At 46.7% G+C, this 21,605-nt stretch overlaps 1 protein-coding gene across 2 annotated transcripts in view; it reads left to right on the forward strand.

The window, feature by feature from the left end:
• Positions 1-21,605, forward strand: part of N4BP1 (NEDD4 binding protein 1) — a 281,533-nt gene that overhangs the window by 139,362 nt on the left and 120,566 nt on the right. For both annotated transcript variants that reach the window (XM_086945445.1, XM_086945446.1), the window contains exons 5-6: positions 6,549-6,656; positions 8,423-8,635. In XM_086945445.1, coding sequence (XP_086801571.1) covers positions 6,549-6,656; positions 8,423-8,635 — 321 coding nt within the window. The remainder of the gene's footprint in view (positions 1-6,548; positions 6,657-8,422; positions 8,636-21,605) is intronic.

Raw genomic sequence — 21,605 nt, forward strand, 5'->3', positions numbered from 1 at the left:
CATTTTCCTTACTTTTTGTCTTTCCCTGGCTGCCTATGACCGGCCTCAGTGAGTATATGCTTAAGAGGACCAGCACAAGACTTACCCACTCATGCATTCTGCACTAGTCTATCTTGATTTGCCACTTTTTTCCTTAATTCCTCCCAATGTTTGAGAATGCATAGAAGGATAAATGGAACATACTTTCCGTTGTGGACCATTTCAGCAAATGTTTGTCTCTGATGGAAAATACAGCCCAATACCTTTTTGTTTCTCTCATTTAGTCTCAGCATCTTAATATTTGCTTCAAACGCAGGGTAAACAAGGGGGCTGACCTTCAGATTTTTTTCTAACGTGTTCCAAGTAACCATTTTGATTTATTTTCGACAACATGCCAAAAAAAAAATCAAACGGTGAGTGTTGGAAACATGGTAGCGTGGTGCGGAGCAGGCAGACCAAATTCCAGGGCATTGTGTAAAGCATCTGCGCAGTACACACTCTGGCGACACGCCAGGGACACTGCAAAACAAGACCACACCAGGTGATGTGAAAATAACTTGTGTATTGTGAAATAAACACGTCAGAATGTAATCACAGTTGCATAAACATTGTGCCAACCGGCACTGGTAATCCTATACCGGGGGAACTATTTACTGGGCAGGGCCAAGCGGGCCACTGCCAGAACCATCACCCGTACAATTAGGATAAAGGTAAGTGTAAAGAATAAATGTAAAGTCCAACAGCTTTCGATGAGTAACAGCCAGTAGCTACTGGCTAGATCATGCACTTAGCATAAATCAAATTAGCATTGGCATAAACATGCAAGCGGAAATCACATTAGCACAAAACCATTGGGCCTAAACATAAAACCAGCCATGTGGGCGTAGACCTGTGAACATCACATTAAACGCGCACATTAGGGGAAAAGAAACCATTTGCATTATAAACAAATGCATTAGGCATAAGCCTCATCAGCAATAGCATAGCCTTAAAACATTATGGCATGAAGACATTAGGCATGGCCCTATGACATTAGGAATAACACACGCAGCACTTTAATAGGTGCATGAGCATGACGAATAAACCATCTTATGCATAACTTCAGCACCTTTTGGCAAGGATCAACATATAAGCATTAATCTCATCCTTATTAGCATAAAAAGGACATTATGCACAAAACCATCCATGTTAGCGTTGGGTATAAACCCATAAGTCATAAACCCCGTTTGCATCAAGGCATTATCAGATTAGGCATCCTTGTGGGCATAAACGTTACATTATACATAACATTAGGCATGACATCAGCATGGCAACCCTGAAGGGAAAACATTAGGTAACATGGGCATAAAGACATTATCAGGAGGGCCCTCAACAGACCTTTCCCCTTGCAGTGCCCTCCTTGCTATGCAAACAAATGTGCCCCACGTTGCCACTGCCCACTTTCCGTCGGCGCAGTGGTGTAAAATAGTCAGTTCTGGGCACATTGGAGTTCCCTCCATGACTCTGTTGTCACCACAAATGCACAACTGTTGCAGCGGCCTGCAAAGGCTGTGCTGCTGTGTAGCCCCAAGGAACACTGGCACTACTGGGCAATTTCGAGCCCAGATGGAGCCCCTCCCTGGGGCTCTGTGGTTCAAGGAATGCCCCCAAATCGTTGCAGCTACCCACTGGTAAGCGGGGCAGCTGGGGAAGCCCACGCGACCACTCCGGTCTTCTTGGAAGGATCACCGTGGGCGGGCACCGATAATGTGCCCCGTTGCCCCCTCCCTGTCACCGGTTCCCCAAATGCCCCACTCACCGGTCTCTCTGAGCTGCAGGTGTCTCAGTGGCCTCCCGGCAGTAGGCTTCAGACATCTCTTGCTGCTGGCGCAGCAACATGCAGCCGGGGTGGGATCCCGCCGGACCCTGGTCTCCTCAATGGCACACGCGGGGCTCTCAATGACCTTCAGGAGCCCCGCTTGCCATCCGCCGCGCCTCACTCCACTTGGGTTCTCCCGGGCCCCCTCCTGAGACCTGGGACTTTGTTGCGGAGCCCGCGAGGTTCTGCACCTCCCGCTTCCTCAATCGCTGGGCGGGACTTCCTCTAGGTACTCCCGCCGGCACCAATCCCAGCGCGGCTTCCCTGAAGTCACGGGGGAAGCCTGCGCGGGACTCCTGAGTCTCACGGGCCGGCGCAGTGATTTCTGGCAGCTCTGCAGTGCAGGTGGGCTCCTGCTGAAGTTTAAAATAGGCAGGTCTTCTCATTGCGGCTCAGCCGTGGCGGTAATTTTGGGCAGTCTTAAAGCGCGGGGTAGGCTCCCGCTTCCATTGGCAATAAACCCGAAGGGTGGGCACCCGCTGGGTTTCTAATTATGTAAAATACTACAGGAGCAAAAACCACTCCACAACGTTGTGATTGGGGTAGATAATCAGAATAAACATACAGTATCCCAACTGGTATTATTGAAAGACAATTTGAATGGATATGCAAAAAATATTATCAGAAAAGAAAATAAGGAGACTCCACACATTTCAAATGTGCTCATTGCATCATGTTTAAATAGAAGTAGGTAGGTAAAATACAGTTGTAGCAGCACTGTAGGTAGACCAATAACAATACAACCCAAATTGTACTTGGTGCTCAAGGTGTGCAAGTGATGATCAGGGTGGCGACGCAAGTGACAATTGTGATCAGCATAAACGGTGCATAGTGAATGGTACTTGGATATATACAGTTGAAGCTTGATTTCTGAATTGGGTTGACTGTAGTAAGGATGAACCACATTGTGGGCTGCGCCTCTTATTGCGCTGAGCGGTCGACTATGTTTAGATCCTTATTAATTGGGATCATCTTCAGGACTGGGTTGAAGGGGTAACGGTACAGCGCTCGCAGAAAGTGGCGAAAATCTGGCAATATAGCGCTTGGGTGACCCAGCTCTTTACCTTGTGGTTCCCCCGCAGCAGCAGCGCTCGCAGGTCCTGCAACAGTACCAGCGCTGGGGCAGAGATTTCAGGTGTCGGGCACCCCGCGCATCCCACCAAATAAAGCTGCAGCACTCGCAAGGCGCTAGGGAGGCAGGCAAGTATAGTCCTTGGAGATAGAGCGCTCACAGGGCGCTATGGTGCAGGCAGGCCAGGCTGGGCATGATCAGCAGACAGTGGGCACTCATCAGTACAGGACCGCAGCTCCTAGAAGGAGTCGTCTCCCATACAGTAGCACTCCACCTGACATAGCGGTCCTCACTCCAGCGAAGGCTCTCCCTGGCCCTGAGGACAGCAGAGGGATACAGATGGGCTCAGGGGCCAGCAACAGGCCCTTGTGGCAGTACCTCCTGGCAGTGTCCCCTCTCAATCAAGTCCACGTTCAGTCTGAGCACATGGCATCCCAGCTCCGTTATTTATACACCCCTCACCCCACCTCCCAGAAAGGGCTGGAAACTTCTGCAGGGTTCCCTGGGGGACCGGTCCCAACTGGTTTTGGGGAGGTGTAGAGCACCCTGGGTGCCAGGCTTCCCTCCAAAAGCTGGGGTTGCTAGGAAACAAACAACTAGACTGGTAACTCACCTCCGGCAGGCAGGCACCAGCACACACCAATGGCGTCCATTTAAAAAGGGACATTTACACAGTGGTAACAATAACTTGCGTACACTGCTCAGCACTTATTATTTTCCATCTTACACATCAAACAAACATATTTATTGTGTTTCCTTTCAAACCACTAATTCCAAGTTAGCAAAAAAACTAGGGGGAAAGGCAAAAAGTTTCGGAGTGACCTTGCAAGCAGAGCCAAGTTCAACAGAGTGTATTATTTCTCAAAAACAGCTGGACAATCTTCACCAAACCAAGAAAGGCAATAAATGAGTCTTGTGTGTCTTTCAAATTATTGACTTTTTGTTTGCACTTTCTTTTGTCCTATTGCAGAGCATGTTCTATGAGGGTTCCTATGCTAAATCCCCCTACCTTTCTCTAAGTTTGCCCCTCTTCTATACCACCTTTCGCCTTCTCAGAGTGAACCTACCATGCTGGAAAGGTTCTGTGCAGATAACCCGTAATCTGAAAGACTTGTACTAATTGATGAACATTCACACACTTATTACTACACTGTAATGAAAAATTTTTTTGTTCATGGTGTGGCATAAAAAACAAGGTTTTCTTCTTCTTGGTTACCAGGTTCCAGTCACTTTATAGAGAAAAGTGGGGCCGTACTCAAAAAGAATAATTTTTAAAATAACATCTCAGCATGTGCATTTAATCCCCTGTGCTCTGGTTTTGGTCAAATGCACTTTTTTTTACAATTGCACCCATAGAACATGAGTCAAATAAAAGTAATGTACTATTTACCACCATAGTGGAGGAAGGGAAATGCATCTTTACTTGCACCACCTCTTATGGTTCATAGTACCTCTCACACAGCAATGGTAATAAATAGCTTGGTGGTTCTGCATATGTTCTACACACACACACACACACCACTCTCCCCCAGATGTCCCAGAATTCTTGAGGCCTTTAGAAATGTAAGAGTAGAAGTTTTGTATTAAAGTTAAAGGGTAAAATGTTGTTTGAAAAAAACTTTAAAAAGAAACTCGGAAGAATTAGGCACAGGGGGAACTAGGATTATGCAGAGGAAAACTGATGACTAGAATTGGAAGCAGAAGTGGTGTGCTGAAGGGGTGTTTAGTATTGGTACGTGGGTGAAGCTAGGTGTTTGGAAAATGGTCAAAAGGAGCTGGGCTGGATGACTGTGTTAAGTAGAAAGAGGGTAGTCCAGGGTGGGTAGGATAGGGAGTAACTGGCTAGTGTAGATTAATTTATGGGAGGATGTATTTTTTTAAGAATATTTTTATGGAGGCTGTGGAGGGTCTTTTTCCCCAAAAGTGTACAACACTTAGCAGAAAGGCTGCAGATAATTCTTCGCAATGAAAGGCCATTCACCAGCCTGATTTCAGCAACTTGGAGTTGCCGTTTATTTTGAAAAATATATGTAAACACATTGTGGAAAAAGTTCTCCAGAACACTTTTCCACACCGACCTTTTTGCCTGACTCGCATACAACTGAGAAGCAGCAGTTTTCATCCTGTTTTTTTTCCTTCTTGGTATCGCTGCTTACATTCGCTCTCTTAACCCCATGGCTGCTAGGCGTTTTCCCGTCCTGCGCTGAGTTTTATTCTTTTTCATTGTTTTATGACGAGCTGGCCTTGTCATCCGCGCACGGCAGGTAAGCGCCATGACGAGGCCAGCTCGTCATTAGCCTCGAAGGGGTTAAATCTGATACCCAGTCCCCATAATAGTGCCATTTTACATTATATGCCAACTGAGCCTAAGCTGCCTCTGCCCATGAAGGAGGCATTTGAATCCTGTTTTCTACTGGTAAATAACCTCAGTGACTACTTATTGGGATGCTTTCTATTGCGTGGCAATCAGTGGTTTTGGGCAACACCCTGCTGACTGTAACCAACAGATAATGCCTAAGGCTTTTTCACTCTTCATAATTTATATAAAATCCTGCTTAAAAGAGACATATTGTGCCCCTGTAATGGCTATGATGTCTTACGAAGGAAGGAGGTCAGTTTTAAAGGGCTCCAGGACCATGAGTGTAATATGCTGTTAACCTATTGTATTTACTGTGGCAACATAATGAAGCCCTGTAGTTCAGAATTCCATTAGAAACCAAATTTAGCATGAGAATCCCTGCTACATTGGCATGGGTACTTCTAACCCTGAAACCCGGCAAATAGCTGCTGATGAAACAACAATTATCAAATAGGGAATTACTCACCCCAGGACTCCTACAGCAACCCAAAAAACTAGCATTATAGCAGTCCCACAAACCATGCCCGTTTATACAATCCCCACAGACTGTTTCCCTGAAATTCTGGCATGAATAGGTGGGGAGGGGCCCATGTCCTCTTCCCTTCCTTCTGCCTCCGATTCGCCCAGAAGTTGACCCCAAGCCCTATTACACTTATCAGTCCTATATCGTATGACTCTTACCAGAACAACCTTCTAAATGTTTAGGGTAAGATTATTTACAATGTTCCTCCCCATCGCTTTCTGCTGTTACTGCTATTCTTCTCCTGGTCATTTAACTTTCTAACCTCGCCTGTCTTTTCGCGTGCTCTCAGGGCTACTTAAAGTGCTTTATAATACACCAACATAATTTAACATATTTTTGTCACCCCGCACTTTCTGACTTAAGATTCTAAAACTTGTACCAATACTGTTCCCTTCATTTTGCCCAGGAGTGGTTCTATATTAATATATTTGTCCCTGGATAAAGAGTCCTTCAGTTTCAAGCAGTTTATTTTCTGATAGGGCTGTGTGGCCTCACAGCTATTTGCCAAGTGTAGATCAATACCAGTCTCCCTAAAACCATGGAGTTTACATGCCTTTGTGTTGGCCAGGCCATGTCCATTTCATTATTAGTTGATATTCAGAGTTTTATTGGCGTACCTTTTTATTTTACTTTATGAATACAAATAGTTATGATGCATAGCTGAATATTTATACAATGTATAGTTTGTGTTTGTTTTTTGACCAGGCTTCTGAAGTAATCTGATATTGAACCAGGCTGTGTTTTTTTTTTATTTCAGATTTTTGCTACATCTATCTGAAAAAACAGGAGGAGTTATTGTGACCAATGATAACTTGAGAGAATTTGTGACTGAGTCCCCATCTTGGGCGCAGATAATAAAAGAAAGGTGACAATTTATATGCTAATTTCCATTTCGGCTCTTTTATATGGATATTTCCGTAAAATTGAGAAACTTCAAAAAAGGAATTTAATATCTGTACTTTTGACAGTAGTAGTATGTATTAATACTATTAGTGGTCCCTTACTCATAACAGTTGTTTTTTAAACTGAATTATTTTATTATTGTAATTCATATCTCTCTCAAAGGAATATTGATACCTGGATCCCTTACTCACACTGCACAGTGACTGTTAAAATACCTATAAAAAATGTCATGCTGATTGGATGTTGTCTAGCGTGTCAGAAAAGACTGACCCTTTTGGAGCAAAGTTGGACTGAATTGAATTTATTTTTCAGTGTTTTTTATCTGAATACAGATTCTTCTTGCTATTTCACAATATGCCTGGATCTGACTTCCATGGCAGTTTGAGCCAGCTCCTTCATGGCTATCATCTACATAGAAAAACATCAATTTCATGATCTGCAATGTTTAGGCGTGGGTGCAATCAGCCCATCAAGATTGTGAGCTGGGATAGTTTGAACTCCGCTTTAATGGCTGAAATTAGCCAGTAGGATGAAATCTTGCTCTAGGGTCACACAATTACAGCACCAGAATGGCTGTAGCATTTCCATTTAATGTAAAATCTAAACTTAAATCTTTAGCTTTTAGAAGAAAAAAACTTAAAAATGCTATTGTTACATTAGCTACAATTTTAAAACATTCATCTTGTGTGCAGTAGAAAAGATGATTTCTCATTGATCTGCTTTTTCACAATCCTACTTGGAAGCTTTTACAGATTTTACTTAGAGGAATTGTGCAAAGTTTTAACTTTACCTGGGTCTAATCAAGGGGTTTCACCTGAGTGATCTAAGTGAGGTTGTTGACTATGTGGTGTCTAGATAGGATTATATTTAATTTTTACTGCACAATATATTGGTTGTTTTTACATGGCGTAACTTTGATGTTTAAGGAGTGTCTATTACTTAAGAATTTCATTCTTCAAGCAAAACATCATCCGCATTACATCGTAGTCCAGCCATGGTGAAATCCCTGTAGTTGTTAAAAAATCTTTAAGACTGAGTTCTTCAACTGCCAAGATTACTTTTAAAGTGATACTGTACATTAAGGACACAATGTATCAAGCTTTTTCTTGGAATTTTTCAAAGTGAGCAGCCCTCTGTGGAAATGTGTTAGAGGTACTATTTTTGCAGTTAATGGTATGTATCAGTATTTCTTAATTTGGCGTTGAAGGCATTTTTGCTTGCAATTGACCATCTTTTTATGTATTTATTATTTTTAACAAAGTTCATTCTTTAAAATAAGTCCTGTAGTAATATAAAGTTTGCAAGCACAGACAATGTCCCATATGGCAGATGCAGGCCTCTACCGTTTGCCTTTACTTTTCGCAGGACACCCATATTTCTTATCTTTCTTGGAATACCACCAGTCAGTGACATCTGCTTATAGTGTTTTTCCCTATTTGTTTTGAACAGCAGGTTATCCCCCTCAGATATACTTGACTGTTGAAACGCAGAATCTTGCTGGAAAGGTGGCAGGCTATCTGCAACTTACCAATGTATTCATGCAGGAGAGCTATTGGAAATGTACTCTGCCGTCCGCGCGGTGCTTTGCACTATGTCTCGTTGCAGTCTGGTTCACTTTTGCACCTGGTTTACACTCCTCAGAGGTATTTTATGTTTCCCTGTAGAATTATATTCTCAAGATCATAAGAATTGTGTTGTACTTTATTTCATTTAAACTTTCTGTTTTAGGATTTTGCAATACACATTTGCTGGTGACATATTCATGGTGCCTGATGATCCATTGGGGAAACATGGACCCAAGTTGCATGATTTTCTCCACCAGAAGCCTCCAATTCAACAGAAAAATTTTCTGCCTCCCCTTTGTCACCCAATTAAATTCCGGCAGCCATGGTTACAGCACGAGCAGTTACAGCAGCCACGCTTTCAGCAGCAACGTTTTAGGTAAAACAAAATGTACTTTGATAGTTTTGCCATGGATATTTTTTGTTCAGTGTTGTATGTTTGCACCCATTAGACAATGTAAACCTGTGGGTAGGAAAAAAGTACATTTTCTATATTTCTTCCAGCATTAGATGGTTAAGAGCTACACCTTGCATCCGAAAGCAGAATATCTGTTAACCCCGGACTGTAAATCATTGGGGAAAAAATTATAATTGAGTTAGAAGGAAGACAGCCAAAATGTAGTTAGCCTAAATTTTTAATGCTTGCAAAAAATGGCGTTTTCAGAAGTGAAATTTTTTTTATTTGGCTGTGGAGATATCCATGTGCTAAATTTAAAATGAATTCTTACTGGATTGCATGTTATGCGTTGACCACGTGGTTGCTTTATGTCTTATACAGTTCCACTTTGTGTGTACAGTAGTACCTGATCGAGACTTCTAGCTGCAGATTTATTACGTTAGAATTACCCTCATGCAACAGTCTGTATCTAAAAAAAAAAATTAATGAGCAGGAGCTCTGCGCGTCCATAGGTGGCATCTCTCAGTTCCCAATGGCAGATGTGACGTGCGCTGTGCCTATCTAGGCGCCACTCCAGTGTGCTAACGTCTGTTGATTTGCACCAATCAGCCTAGATCCAGAGAGAGCTACCCCTAGTCACTTTTGAACTGTCCTTTATATCCCCTTTTTTTCCAAGTTTGTTTCTAAACGTCTCTCCAGTTGTGGCAGGGATGTTCACAAGGAAGGCTGGATACAAGCCCTGCAGCTCCCAGCACCGTCAAATGTTGGTGAAGGACCCTCATCCAGTCTGCCTCTGATGCCTTGAGTGCGACCATGAGCCAAGTCTTTCCTTTATTGTTGCACAATGCACCCCAAGGCCTTGACCGAGAGATTCCTGAAGATCCATGCCAGTACGAATCGTCCCATTCCCTTTTAGCTTCCCAAACGATACGTTTGTAGGCCTGTCTCGCTGTCCTAATGTCCGGAGTATTTCTAGATTTAACAGCAGCAATTAAAGTGCTGTGGGCTTCTCTACAATTTTTATTGTACCAACTTTTGAATTGCTTCACTTTCTGTTTTCTACATGGCCTGGTGAGAAGTTCCCTAATGGCTGCAAAACATGCCTCGTGGAGATCAACAATAGTGGGCCTAGCACTGTCATTGGGTAATAATGCACTCATCTCATCTCTAGTATCTAGGACCAGTTCTTCTATTTGACAGACAAGCTCCTGATCAGCTGTAACCCTAGACCATTTGACCCGTCTTCTGTTGTCACTCAAGACTAGGTCTGATGTAATACAAGCTGTTTCTGTCAGAGGGAGCCCTAGACCAGGAACCTTGAGTACAAGTGAGAGTGGGTTGTGATCTCTCTCTGGCCTGGTTTCTATTGACATATCAACTACAGTATCCCAAGAGTCAATGTTGACCAATATGTAGTCAATGCGACTCGCACTAGACCCATTATCAAAGGTTGGATTTCCCGCCTTGTCGGATAGGCTACGGCCATTCACCGCCCGGAACCCCCATTCCAGGCAAAGCCCAAACCAGTGGAGGGCAGCCTCCGTACCCCTGACACCCTTAGTTATTGCTAGCGGAGGAATATTCCAGACCATATCTTCCTCCATCCCTACATCCTCAGCAAGATTCAAGATGGGTTCGAATGAGCAGTTCAGGTCTCCAGCTACTAAAATGAGCTGGTCACCTTTATACTCATTAAGGAAATCTTCCAAGTCATTAAGGATAGGTTGCTTCTTACCACCCTGACAACCTCGGACATAGATATTGATTAGGACAATATCCTTACAATTCTCCTTGCTTAGAAATAAACAGAGGAGGTCAGGGTTCTTCACCAGGATTTCCCTAGCGCTGAAACCAAGTGAGTTTTTTATCCATATGGTTGGACCACCCGAAGCCCTACCCCTGGAGCCCTGCAGTGCTGGTTTATAAAAATTTAGGAAGCCTACTCTAAACAGGGGATCAACTGACCAAGTTTCCTGGAAAGCGATGATATCATGTGTAGTAATGTAATCAACCCAATCATCGTTATCCAGGCGACCCCTTAGACCTGCAATATTCCAAGAGGCCACTTTGATTTCATTATCTGGATTACTAGGGCTAGGAGTCTCAGGTTGTCCCAGAACTCCTAACTCAGCCGGAATTGAATTATGGACAATATCCAGTGTTATTCGTGGGCCTGGTGGTGACATAGAACAAGCCATACTAGGTAGTGCCTGGGTGGACGGAATAAGATCTACTGAGTGTTTAAAAGCATCCACCCCCCCAAGTCAGTCGACCTCATCCAAGCAGCCAAACATATTTGATGTAGGAACCCCTTGCCACCAGGTACTCTGGTTAGATGTAGGAACCCCTTGCCACCAGGTACTCTGGTTAAGCCCACCATTCCCAAATCCTCTGTGCTTAGGCTTTTGGATTGTCGTCCAAGACCCTCCCATTCCAAGCTGTCGTCGGAGGATAGAAAAAAGTGCGAGGTCTAACAACGACTGAATGGTCATCTTCACAAGGGGCCCATGAACAGAGATGCTGAGCTGTATGGGGGTCAGCAAATGACACCACTATACAGTCACCAGTGATGGTTTTGTGATTGGGTCCAACCCATGGTACTCTTCGCACCATTAGAACTCGACTTCTTTGGTGACTAGGTAGCTGTCTATTCGTATTTAGCCAATGAATTACCTTATTTTTAAGCGACCAATGGTTCTCTTTTGTTTGTGGGTCAAGAGTAGGTACACCAGCTAATACGATGACATATGGACTAGCCTCCGGTGGTAGGTCGATATAACCACCACGAAAATTCGGTCGGCTAGATTCTAAAGATGGCAAATTCTTGTTAGTCGATTGGTTAGGCTGTTGTACAACAGCTTGAGGCCTGGGTTTAGAGTGTGCTACATTCGATTGAGAACCGGTTTGAGTCCTAGTGTTAGATGGTGCTGTATTCTTTGCAGGGCAAGCTTGTTGTCTGGGTTTGGGTGGTAAGGGGTCCTGGGGCGGGAGACAAACGCTAAGATTAGGAGTAGTAGTAATAGCGTTATCCCCAACTTTTGTGCGAGGTTTTGGTACAGGTTTAGGTCTTGGAGGTAGAGGGGCCGGGGGATCTGACTCTAAAGGCTGGGCGGTTGAACCCTCACCCTGTGAAAACCTAGCTTCCATTTGCTTAAGACTTAAGCTAGCCAGTGTAACTATCGTCCTGTCCATTTCTAGCAAATGGTTTTCCATTCTGGAAAGTCTAAGTTCCAGGGGGGTGAGTAACTTTTTAAGTGTGTCCCACAGAGTTTGTAAGAATTCCTCGTCCCCCCTCCTATCCCCCTCTACCACAATCAATCTACCCTCCTTTGACCCTTCCTTGTTCTCATCTGGGATCGTTACCACCGGGGGATCAGGCACAACACCACTTAGGGCAGGGCTGATGTCACTGCCTAATAAAGCTGTGTTGGTTTTATCTTTTACTACCCCGAATCCAGATGTGCCCAATGGTCGTCGACTATTAAAAAAACTGAGATCTCGCAATTTTTGCCTTTTTGCGAGCAAAAGTAGACCTAGCCAGACTTTTCTTCTGCTGTAGGGCAGACTTTTTAGCATTAACAGCAATCTTGGGCATGCCATTTTTTACTGGGGAGCTTATACCGGCCACGAAGGTGGGAGGTGCAAGCTCCTCTAGAGGAGTTAATAAAGTTTCCTTAGCTTGCTCGGGAGGAAATGTGGTTGGAGGGTGGTGTATATCAACCACTGCAAGCAAGGAACAAGGACCAGATGTACGCTCTGGGGTTAACGCTAGGGCCAGGTTTCCTAAGGATGATTTCTTGGAAGAAGCTAGGTTTAGGGACAATTTACGCGCAGCGTCTAGTTCTAGCGAAACCCTGTGCTGCATTTTATTAATTTCCGCATCAATGGCCAGATTGGTCCTTGTGAGGAAGTCATCCAGGGTCCCACTAGGTTTGTGAAGGCCCTTGGCAGTTTTGCTACGACTGCCCCGTGTACACATGATGTAAAACAACAAGGAACAGAGGCACAAGTAGAAATTAACTCGGGTAAGGAGAGAAAGAATAACAGCCAAGGGATATGGCCCAGACCTCTCAGACCTCGAACGGCCTCAAACGGCCCGCTCTTAGCCCGGTCTTCGCCCCGGGCTGCGGGAGAACAGACAGTGTTTATAGTGTTTTAAAAGGGCGGGGCGGAGCTACAGGGAGAGCGGACCGGAAGCTGACCACGGTCTCGCAGGGACACCTGGATCAGGTAGTCCCTGCACGCTCGCAGCCCTGAAGTCCCAGAGTTCAAACTGGATTACCCCCACTGGAAGCAAGCAGAGTCAGCACCAGCACACTGACCCTCGACGAAGCGGCACCCGCGGAGTGGGTGCGGCGAGCTGCAGAGCAGGAAACAAGAGGTGAGCGCAGGTCCAGCAGTGTCCCCATTCAATCCGACATTCAATTAGTGCAGAATTGTGAGGCATACCATTACCACTGCCACTGGAATTATACAATTGTGCAGCTGCAGCGTTTTTCACATAATTGTACATTTGGCGCATAATCCATTATCTGCTGCACCATCTGCAGATAAAAAAAAGGTTTCTAGCTAAACGTTTCAAAAGTTACTAAAAGTGGAGCAGCATGTGTTGCTGCTCCATGGAAGGCCCCTGCCAGAGCTTGACTGCTCACCTTTTGTTGCTTATTGCTTCATTTGATGGTTAAACTTGAAAAAAATGAGGTGCAACCAATGCCCAGGTAGTTTTAGCAAGTGTAAAAATGACAAAATGGCATCATACTAGCATAAAGTGTGCTGCATGACGCCACATAATTTGGCTTTGCTTGCCGCATGATTTACTCATCCCTGCCGCAGCTCTGTGTGTGTGTGTGTGGCTCTGTGTGTGTGGCTCTGTGTGTGTGGCTCTGTGTGTGTGGCTCTGTGTGTGTGTGGCTCTGTATGTGTGGGTCCGTGTGCTTGTGTGTGGCATTTGCGAGAGATTAAGATATTGGCATTGTAAATGACTGCCATTTATTTATCTGTTTTCAAAACCAACACAAATAAAAAAATTGTCATTTACAATGCCAATAGCTCTAACTTTTGCAAAGGCGAGACCGTTGCATTGTAAATGCTTGTTTCTGACCTGTTGGCTGTTTTATGACTCTGGGCATCGCTGCTGATCAGTGTTAAAGTGCATATACTCTCCCTATTGTAAGTTGATGTATGATTTGATTTGACTTTACATCATGTAAAGCGCAGCGTATGCCCACGGGCGTCTTGGCTAATGTATGGATTAGTGATTCCATGATTGGCTTGTTTGGTTTACTTGTCAGATCCTAGTACAGTGCACTGGGTGTGCCCAGGGCTTATAAATCCAAATGCTGCAAGTGGGCTTGCAGCACTGATTGTGCCACCCACAGAAGCAGCCTTGTAAAATATGTCTAATGCCTGCCATTGCAGAGCCTGTGTGCAGTCTGGTACAGCCATGCTGACTGGGCAAGTGCACCCACTTGCCTGTCCCTAAACCTTTCCTTTTCTTCATATCAGACACCCCTATGGTAGGCCCCAGGGCAGGGTGCATTGTAAGTATAAGGTAGGACATGCCCTGGTGTGTGTGGCATGTCCAAATGGTGAATTGGAGCCATTTTCGTTTTTCACTGTTGCAAGGCTACCTGTTCTCCATAGGCCAGAATGGGCAGTAGGATTATTACATTTTATAATCCTAACTGACTCAGGGGGCATGGTAGAAATGAGTTTAGTATTCCTGAACTCAGAATGATAAAATACATCTTTTAGTGAAGTTGATTTTAACATTGTGTTTGAAAATACCACTATTAGAAAGTAGGTATTTTCTTGTCTATCCAAGCCTGCTTCTTCTAGGTTGTGTATTCCTTGTCTGGAGTTTGAGTGACAGGGGCTGGGGATTCCAGGAGACTGGATGAGTCAGTCCAGTGGTGAATAGAGAGATCTGCATCTAGATGGGAGTGAGGAGTTGCACCTGGGACCTGAATAGGGCTGTGCCTACCTTCCACAATGACTGCTCCTCCCCCTGTGGTGCGTCTGATGTCTCTGCCCTGCACTGTTAAAGGAAAGAAGGAGTCATGTAAACAGAGTGCTCCAGAACTGGTTTGGACTAGGCAACGGATTTTGTGGTATAAGTATTGGAACCCTGATCCCAAGAATTTAAATCACTATTGGACTTCAAGAAGAAACCTTTGCTGAGGAGAGGAACCTGAAGAAACTGAAGAGAGACTATCCCTAAGCTGAAGTGCTGCTTGGGGGATTGGCCTACAGTGGTTGCCTGACTGCCAAAGAAAGGAGAAAGGACTTTGTGTGCACTTTATTCACCTTCTGAAGGATGTCCAAGGGCTTGAGAAAAGAGCTTGCCTCCTGCTGAAGTCTCCGGGACAACAGACTTCAACCTCCAGCTCCCCAGAGTTCTTTGGAAGTGCCTGCTGCTGTTTTGGGCCTTCTGAGGGACTGTGTGTCGCAAGGAGCTGAAAGCATGACTCAGAAGGAAGAAGCGTGTTGCTGCTACTGCCGTCGCATCGTGGATGTCGCAGCTGTAGCTGTCGTATTGCCCCGCATCGAGAGAAGTGTCTTGCAACAAAGAGGAAGCGTGTCGCCTTCGCTGCTGCTGCCATCACATCGTGGATGTTGCCGCTGTAGCTGTCGTATTGCACCGCTTCGAGAGAAGCGTCTCGCAGCGAAGAGGAAGCGTCTCGCTATCGCTGCTGCTGCCGGCGAATCATGGATGTCGCCGCTGTAGCTGTCGTATTGCACCACATCAAGTTAAAGTGTCTTGCATCCACGGAGAAGCATGCTACCGCCAAAGCTGCTTTCATTGCATCATGAAACAAGGGTGTCGTCGCTGCAGCTGACGTATCGAGTTGAGACTTCTCATCATCTGAGAAGCGTGTTGCATCAGAAAGAACTTGAACGTCTTTATTTCTTTGCACCGGATTTTGCTTCATTTCCATCTTTGCAACACTTTTGTTGCCCTGCGTGTCGCATCTTAAGTTACACTGAATCAGTGTCATATTTCAAGAACTAAAGAGAATTACGCTAAAACTACCATTTTAAGTACAGTATTGTGGATTTTTGTTGTTTCTGGTCTTGTGATAAGTCTATATAAAGAATACTTAGTTTTTATATAAAACCTGTGGGGTGTCCATCTGTAGTGTTGTCACTTGATTGCTGTATGTGTTCACAAATGTTTTCCACACTGCCTCTGAGATAAGCCTGTCTGCTTGTGCTAAACTACCAAGGGGGTGAGCAGGGGTTATTTTAGGAGTTTACCCCCTTACCCTGACTAGAGGCAAGGGTCCCTATTTGTCACAAGTTCCCACCTGTGCCAACTAGAGACCCCCAAATCTAACACCTGCCAATTTGGGATAATGCTATTGGCTTCTTCTAGTCTACCCCTCCTATGGTCACCCACACCCCTCCCTACGTATATTTTCAAAGACACTCAGGTCGGTTTTGTCTGTCTTTCACTTTCACTGCTCCCCCTGAAGTACTTCTCCCTTGCCCGTTTTCCTGAATCTATCTGCATTCCTTACGCTTGTTTACCATTCCCTCTCCACCTTTTCCTCGTAAGACGTGTTTCTTGGCTATGCTACGCTCTAATGACTTATAATATTGTGTAATCTCATGTTTCTCTTCTGTAAATGATGTTATTATGTAACCTAATGTAAGGCACTCTGATACCTCCGGGTCTAGCCAGCACTATATAAACGTTGCAAATAAAATAAATAAAAGGTGCCTGTTAGACCTAGGGAATCCTAGACTACATAGGGTAGCCTGGCATAGTAGGGGGAACAGCTAACCTCCAAGGCGTTGGTTAAGTGCTTACAGGACCCACTCACAGTAACCCAATAACACACCACTAAAAATAAGAGACACCACACCATTTAGAAAAATACGAATGTTTTATAAAAGCAAGCTATGGTTTCTTGTTTGGTTCTGCAATACTGTTTCACCACTTCACATATAAATTTTCCACATTAGTGCACTTTCACAGTTGTAATCTTTACAATACTTTCACTGAATGCATTAGCCCCCACCTCTTCCTGTTTGGCAGGAATCAAAATTCCACTGTTAACCTTACTCATTAATATTTGATCTCATTAACAATTGGAGAAGACTCAATGCCACCTTCCTGTAAGTAAATCAAAGTCTACATTACCATAGGAACTGTAAGACAATAATGGCTGGGAGGTACAGTTGTTCAACAAGAGGACTTTACTGATGCATTTGAAACTGGATTAGGCAGCTGGCTATCTGTAAGGAGACAGGGTAGTTAAAACCTTAATTTCATTTAGCCCTTCTAGACTCCTCTAAGCACCCAGGGGAACTGGGATAGTTTTTACTTCTACCCCTTCTCAATGGAAGTTTCCCCCGCCACTAAGGTCATTCACAGCAATACAACCCTTTCCTGTCCACATGTAAGGCCTGCCCGCCCTATGACCTCCGTTCCTGAGTCCTGCTTAGTCGTTTCACCGCTGGACCAGTTATTTGCTTTAACGGGTCCCAGTTCCAGTCTACAGTAATGTACTCTTGGGGGGAGTTTGTTGCGTGTCGCCCACACACCAGGGGGAAGCGCCTCTGTGGGAAGCTCAATCTGTGTACCCACACGGCGCCGGGACGCTTTACTTTTCACCGCCCCCTCCCACCAGAGTACTCTTCCCAGCTTACTTCAGGCAGCAGTCAGCTTCGGGCTAGTCCCCTTCGCGGAACCTTCTTCGCCGTTTCCGATGCACCTTTCACAACTGCTCGCTGGGCTGAGGAGAAGTCTGACGGGCTCCAGCGACGTTCTTCCGCCCGGCTCCTCGCACTCCCGACTCCGCCCTGTTCAACCTCTTGGACGTCCGTCGTCTTCCTCAATTGCTGCCGCCGGCCTCCTCACACAGGGCTCCGCCTCCGCTCAGCCACGCTACCTGCAATCTCCCCGCCTCTTCCGGCGCTTCCACGGAACTCTCCGATTAACAACACGGGTCAGCTGGGCTCTTCCTCTTCTGCCGACCTCGCGTCAGGAAATGCACTCGGCGGCAGCGTCGCCTTCAGGTAGGGACGACAGCTGGTTCCGCCGCTTTTCCTGTCAAGGGGGATGTCGGTCTTGAGTGCTGCAGTCGCGACTATTTTTACTCGTTGCCTCCTGAATTCAGGGCCAGTCAGCTTGAGGCTGTGTCCCAGTTCGCCCCCTCTGCACACGGCCTTCAGGGTGGGACTAACAGGTCACTAGTAGCCACACTTCAAGAGTCACAGTTCTTCACAGAACTCGCCACAGAGTTCCTGGTTTCTGAAGATGGTCGCTGTAACAGTGGGGTTTGGTCAGCCTAGGTGGGGGCACTTCCCAGTAGAGCGACAGCCGGCCCCACAGGTTGATCTTGTCACTACTAGTGCGCAATCCTCCTCCTCAAGTCGCCTCTCTCCACACTGGTCACCTCTAATAATGCACAAAATGGCTGCTGGTCACTGGCCTTTTATAGGCTGGCCTCAGACCCCTGGAAGCCACTAGATGGTTCTGGAACCTTCCTCATGTTAGCCTATGGGTTTGCCTTCCTGGGATGTCCGTTATGGCAGTTGGTGGACACCATTTTAGGTTCCTGAGTGTCCCTAGATTTCCAGGAGCTTAACTAGGCCTCACAGAGTATGAAGGGGAAAATGGCGTCATAGTCAAGGAACACCTAGCCCCCTGACAGCACTGAAAAATCCTGGTGAACATAAAAATAAAAATAGAAACACTGGGAGGCTAAGGGTGACAAAAATAAATAATAATGGTTAGAACACCCCCAGATGCAGACAGGTCTAACACGCGTCCCCCCCCCAGCTGAAAGTGGGGAGAGCTACCCAATCCCTTGGGAGTTCTCATCACTAAGGCGGAAATACCTAGATAGACCGTCTGCGTTGGCATGGTCCATCCCAGGCCGACGTTCCACCCGAAAGTCCATTCCCTGTAGGGAGATGGACCACCTTAACAACTTGGGATTCTCCCCCTTCATTTGCATCAGCCAACGAAGGAGCCGGTGGTCGGTCTGAACCAGGAAGTGCGAGCCAAACCAGTATGGACGCAGCTTCTTCAGAGCCCAAACCACCGCAAAGGCTTCTCGCTCAATGGTACTCCACCTCTGTTCCCTGGGGAGTAGTCTCCTAGACAGGAAAACCACGGGTTGATCCAAGCCCTCATCATTTAGTTGCGATAACACTGCCCCAATGCCATGTTCTGACGCATCTGTTTGGACAATGAATTCTCTAGAAAAATCAGGGGCCTTGAGTATTGGAGCAGTACACAATGCTTGCTTTAAGGTCATGAAGGCTCGCTGGCAAGCCTCCGTCCAGACTACCAGTCGGGGTTGTTTCTTGGAGGTAAGTTCCGTGAGGGGTACCACAATGGTGCCATACCCCTTCACGAAGCGACGGTAGTATCCAGTGAGGCCCAGGAAGGCTCGGACCTCAGTTTGAGTCTTGGGGGGCTCCCAGGCCATGATAGCCTCAATCTTTGCCTGGAGGGGCTGCACCGACATCTGCCCACCAAGTGGCCTAGGTACACCACCGACCCCTGCCCGATCTGACACTTGCTGGCCTTGATTGTCAAGCCAGCCTGTTGCAGGGCATGAAGAACAGCTTGCAAATGTTGCAAATGGCCCCCCCAGTTGCTACTGAAGACAGCAATGTCGTCCAGGTAAGCAGCAGAAAAAGCTTCCATACCAGAAAGGACCTTGTTCACCAGCCGCTGAAAAGTGGCAGGGGCGTTCTTGAGCCCAAAGGGCATCACACAGAACTGGTAGTGTCCCTGAGGCGTGGAGAAGGCTGACCTTTCCTTCGCCTCCTCAGAAAGGGAAATCTGCCAGTACCCTGAAGTAAGGTCAAAGGTACTCAAGTATTGGGCAGCTCCCAGCCGGTCGATGAGTTCATCCGCCCTTGGGATGGGATGAGCATCAGTCTTGGTTACTGAATTTAGTCCTCGGTAGTCCACACAGAATCTCAATTCAGGTGTGGTGCCCGGCGGGGCAGCTTTTGGTACCAAAACCACCGGACTAGACCAAGGGCTACTAGAAGGTTCAATCACTCCTAGCTCCAGCATCTTAGCGACTTCACCCTTGATGCTGGCCTTCACCTTGTCCGACAGCCGGTAGATCTTAGACTTCACAGGTGGGCTGTCTCCTGTGTCCACATCATGGGTTCACAGGTGGGTCCTACCCGGGACAAGGGAGAACAGTGAAGAAAATTGCTCCAGGATCTGGCGGCAATCTCTCTGCTGTTCAGGAGTCAGGGATGGTGAGAGAATCACTCCCTCCACCGACCCATCCTTTTCTTGAGACGAGAGAAGATCAGGGAGAGGTTCGCTTTCCTCTTCCTCTGCTCCATCGGTCACCATCATTAAGACAACCTCGGGCCTCTCATGGTGTGGCTTGAGGCGATTGGCATGCTGCGCCCGGTGGGGCTGTCTCGGGGTCTTAAGATCCACCAAGTAAGTGGCTTTACCCTTTTTCTCCAATACCTCAAAGGGGCCTGTCCAACGATCCTGGAGGGCATTTAGCTCTCCAGGTTCCATCACCCACACTTTTTGTCCAGGCTCCAGTTCCACGGGGTGAGTATTGTGGTCATACCACTCCTTCATAACTGCTTGGCTGGCTTCCAAGTTGTCAGAAGCTTGCTTCCACAACTTGGCCATTTGGCTCCGGAAGGCCAGCATGTAGCTCACCACGTCCTGGGGAAGCTTCCTGGGAGTCTTTTCCCATCCGTCCTTCACCAGGCTGAGAGGACCCCGTACAGGGTGCCCATACAGAAGTTCGAAGGGGCTGAAGCCCACTCCCTTCTGTGGCACTTCCCTGTAGGAAAACAAGAGACAGGGTAGGAGGACGTCCCATTTCCTCCGCAGGCTCTCAGGCAGACTTCTTATCATACCTTTCAAGGTTTTATTAAACCTTTCCACAAGACCATTGGTTTGTGGGTGATAAGGGGTGGTAAACCGATAGGTAACACCACACTCCTTCCACATAGCCCGCATATATGCTGATAGGAAGTTGGTCCCCCTGTCGGACACAACCTCCTTGGGGAAACTCACTCGGGTGAAGATCCCCATCAGGGCCCTTGCCACCGCGGGTGCAGTGATGGTCCTCAGAGGAATTGCCTCTGGGTACCGTGTGGCATGATCCACTAAAACCAGGATGAACCTGTGACCAGCTGAAGTTGCTGGATCCAATGGTCCTACAATGTCGATGCCCACCCTTTCAAAGGGCGTGCTAACGACAGGTAGTGGTTCCAGGGGAGCTTTTAGCTTCACCCCTGTTTTCCCACTGGCTTGGCAAGACACACACGTCCGACAATATGTATCAGACGCCACTCTCATCCGAGGCCAGTAAAAGTGGGGGACAAGCCGGGCAAAGGTCTTGTCCTGTCCCAAGTGTCCTGCCAATGGTATCTCGTGAGCCAGTTCCAAAAGAAAGGCTCTAGAACATTGAGGGACCACCAAGGCCCTGGATGAACCATGTCCGGGTGCCTTGGGCTCACTGTAGAGGAGTCCATCCTCCCAGTAAATCTGGTAGTTCCCTACAATGTTCCCTGCTGCCTGGGCTTTGGCCTGTTGCCGCAGCCCCTCAAGAGTAGGACACTCCTTCTGAGCTTTGCAGAATTCCTCCCTGGAAGGACCTCCCTCCACATGCCACTCAGCAGGGATGGGTAGATTCTCCAAGGAAGCAACATTCTCCTCTGTGGACTCCAGATCCACCTCTGCAGGTGGCCTGTCTCACGAGGTAGAGATGCCGAGGCCGGGCCCTCCGGCCTTCTGTCCTTCTCTTCTCTGGCAGCCGGCTGGGCCATTGTTCCAGGCTCCAGCGTAAGCGAACTCCCCCTCCGGGTAGTCGCGGACCTTGTGCTGACACAGGCCCAGTCAGGGGTTCCCAACATCTCAGAATGAGTCTGGTATTCCACCCCCCTCCAAGCATTGTGCTCCATATAATTTCCTAACAGGCAATCAACAGGCACGGCA

Source organism: Lissotriton vulgaris, chromosome 12, assembly GCF_964263255.1.
Source record: "Lissotriton vulgaris chromosome 12, aLisVul1.2, whole genome shotgun sequence".
NCBI classification, from domain to species: Eukaryota; Metazoa; Chordata; class Amphibia; order Caudata; family Salamandridae; genus Lissotriton; species Lissotriton vulgaris.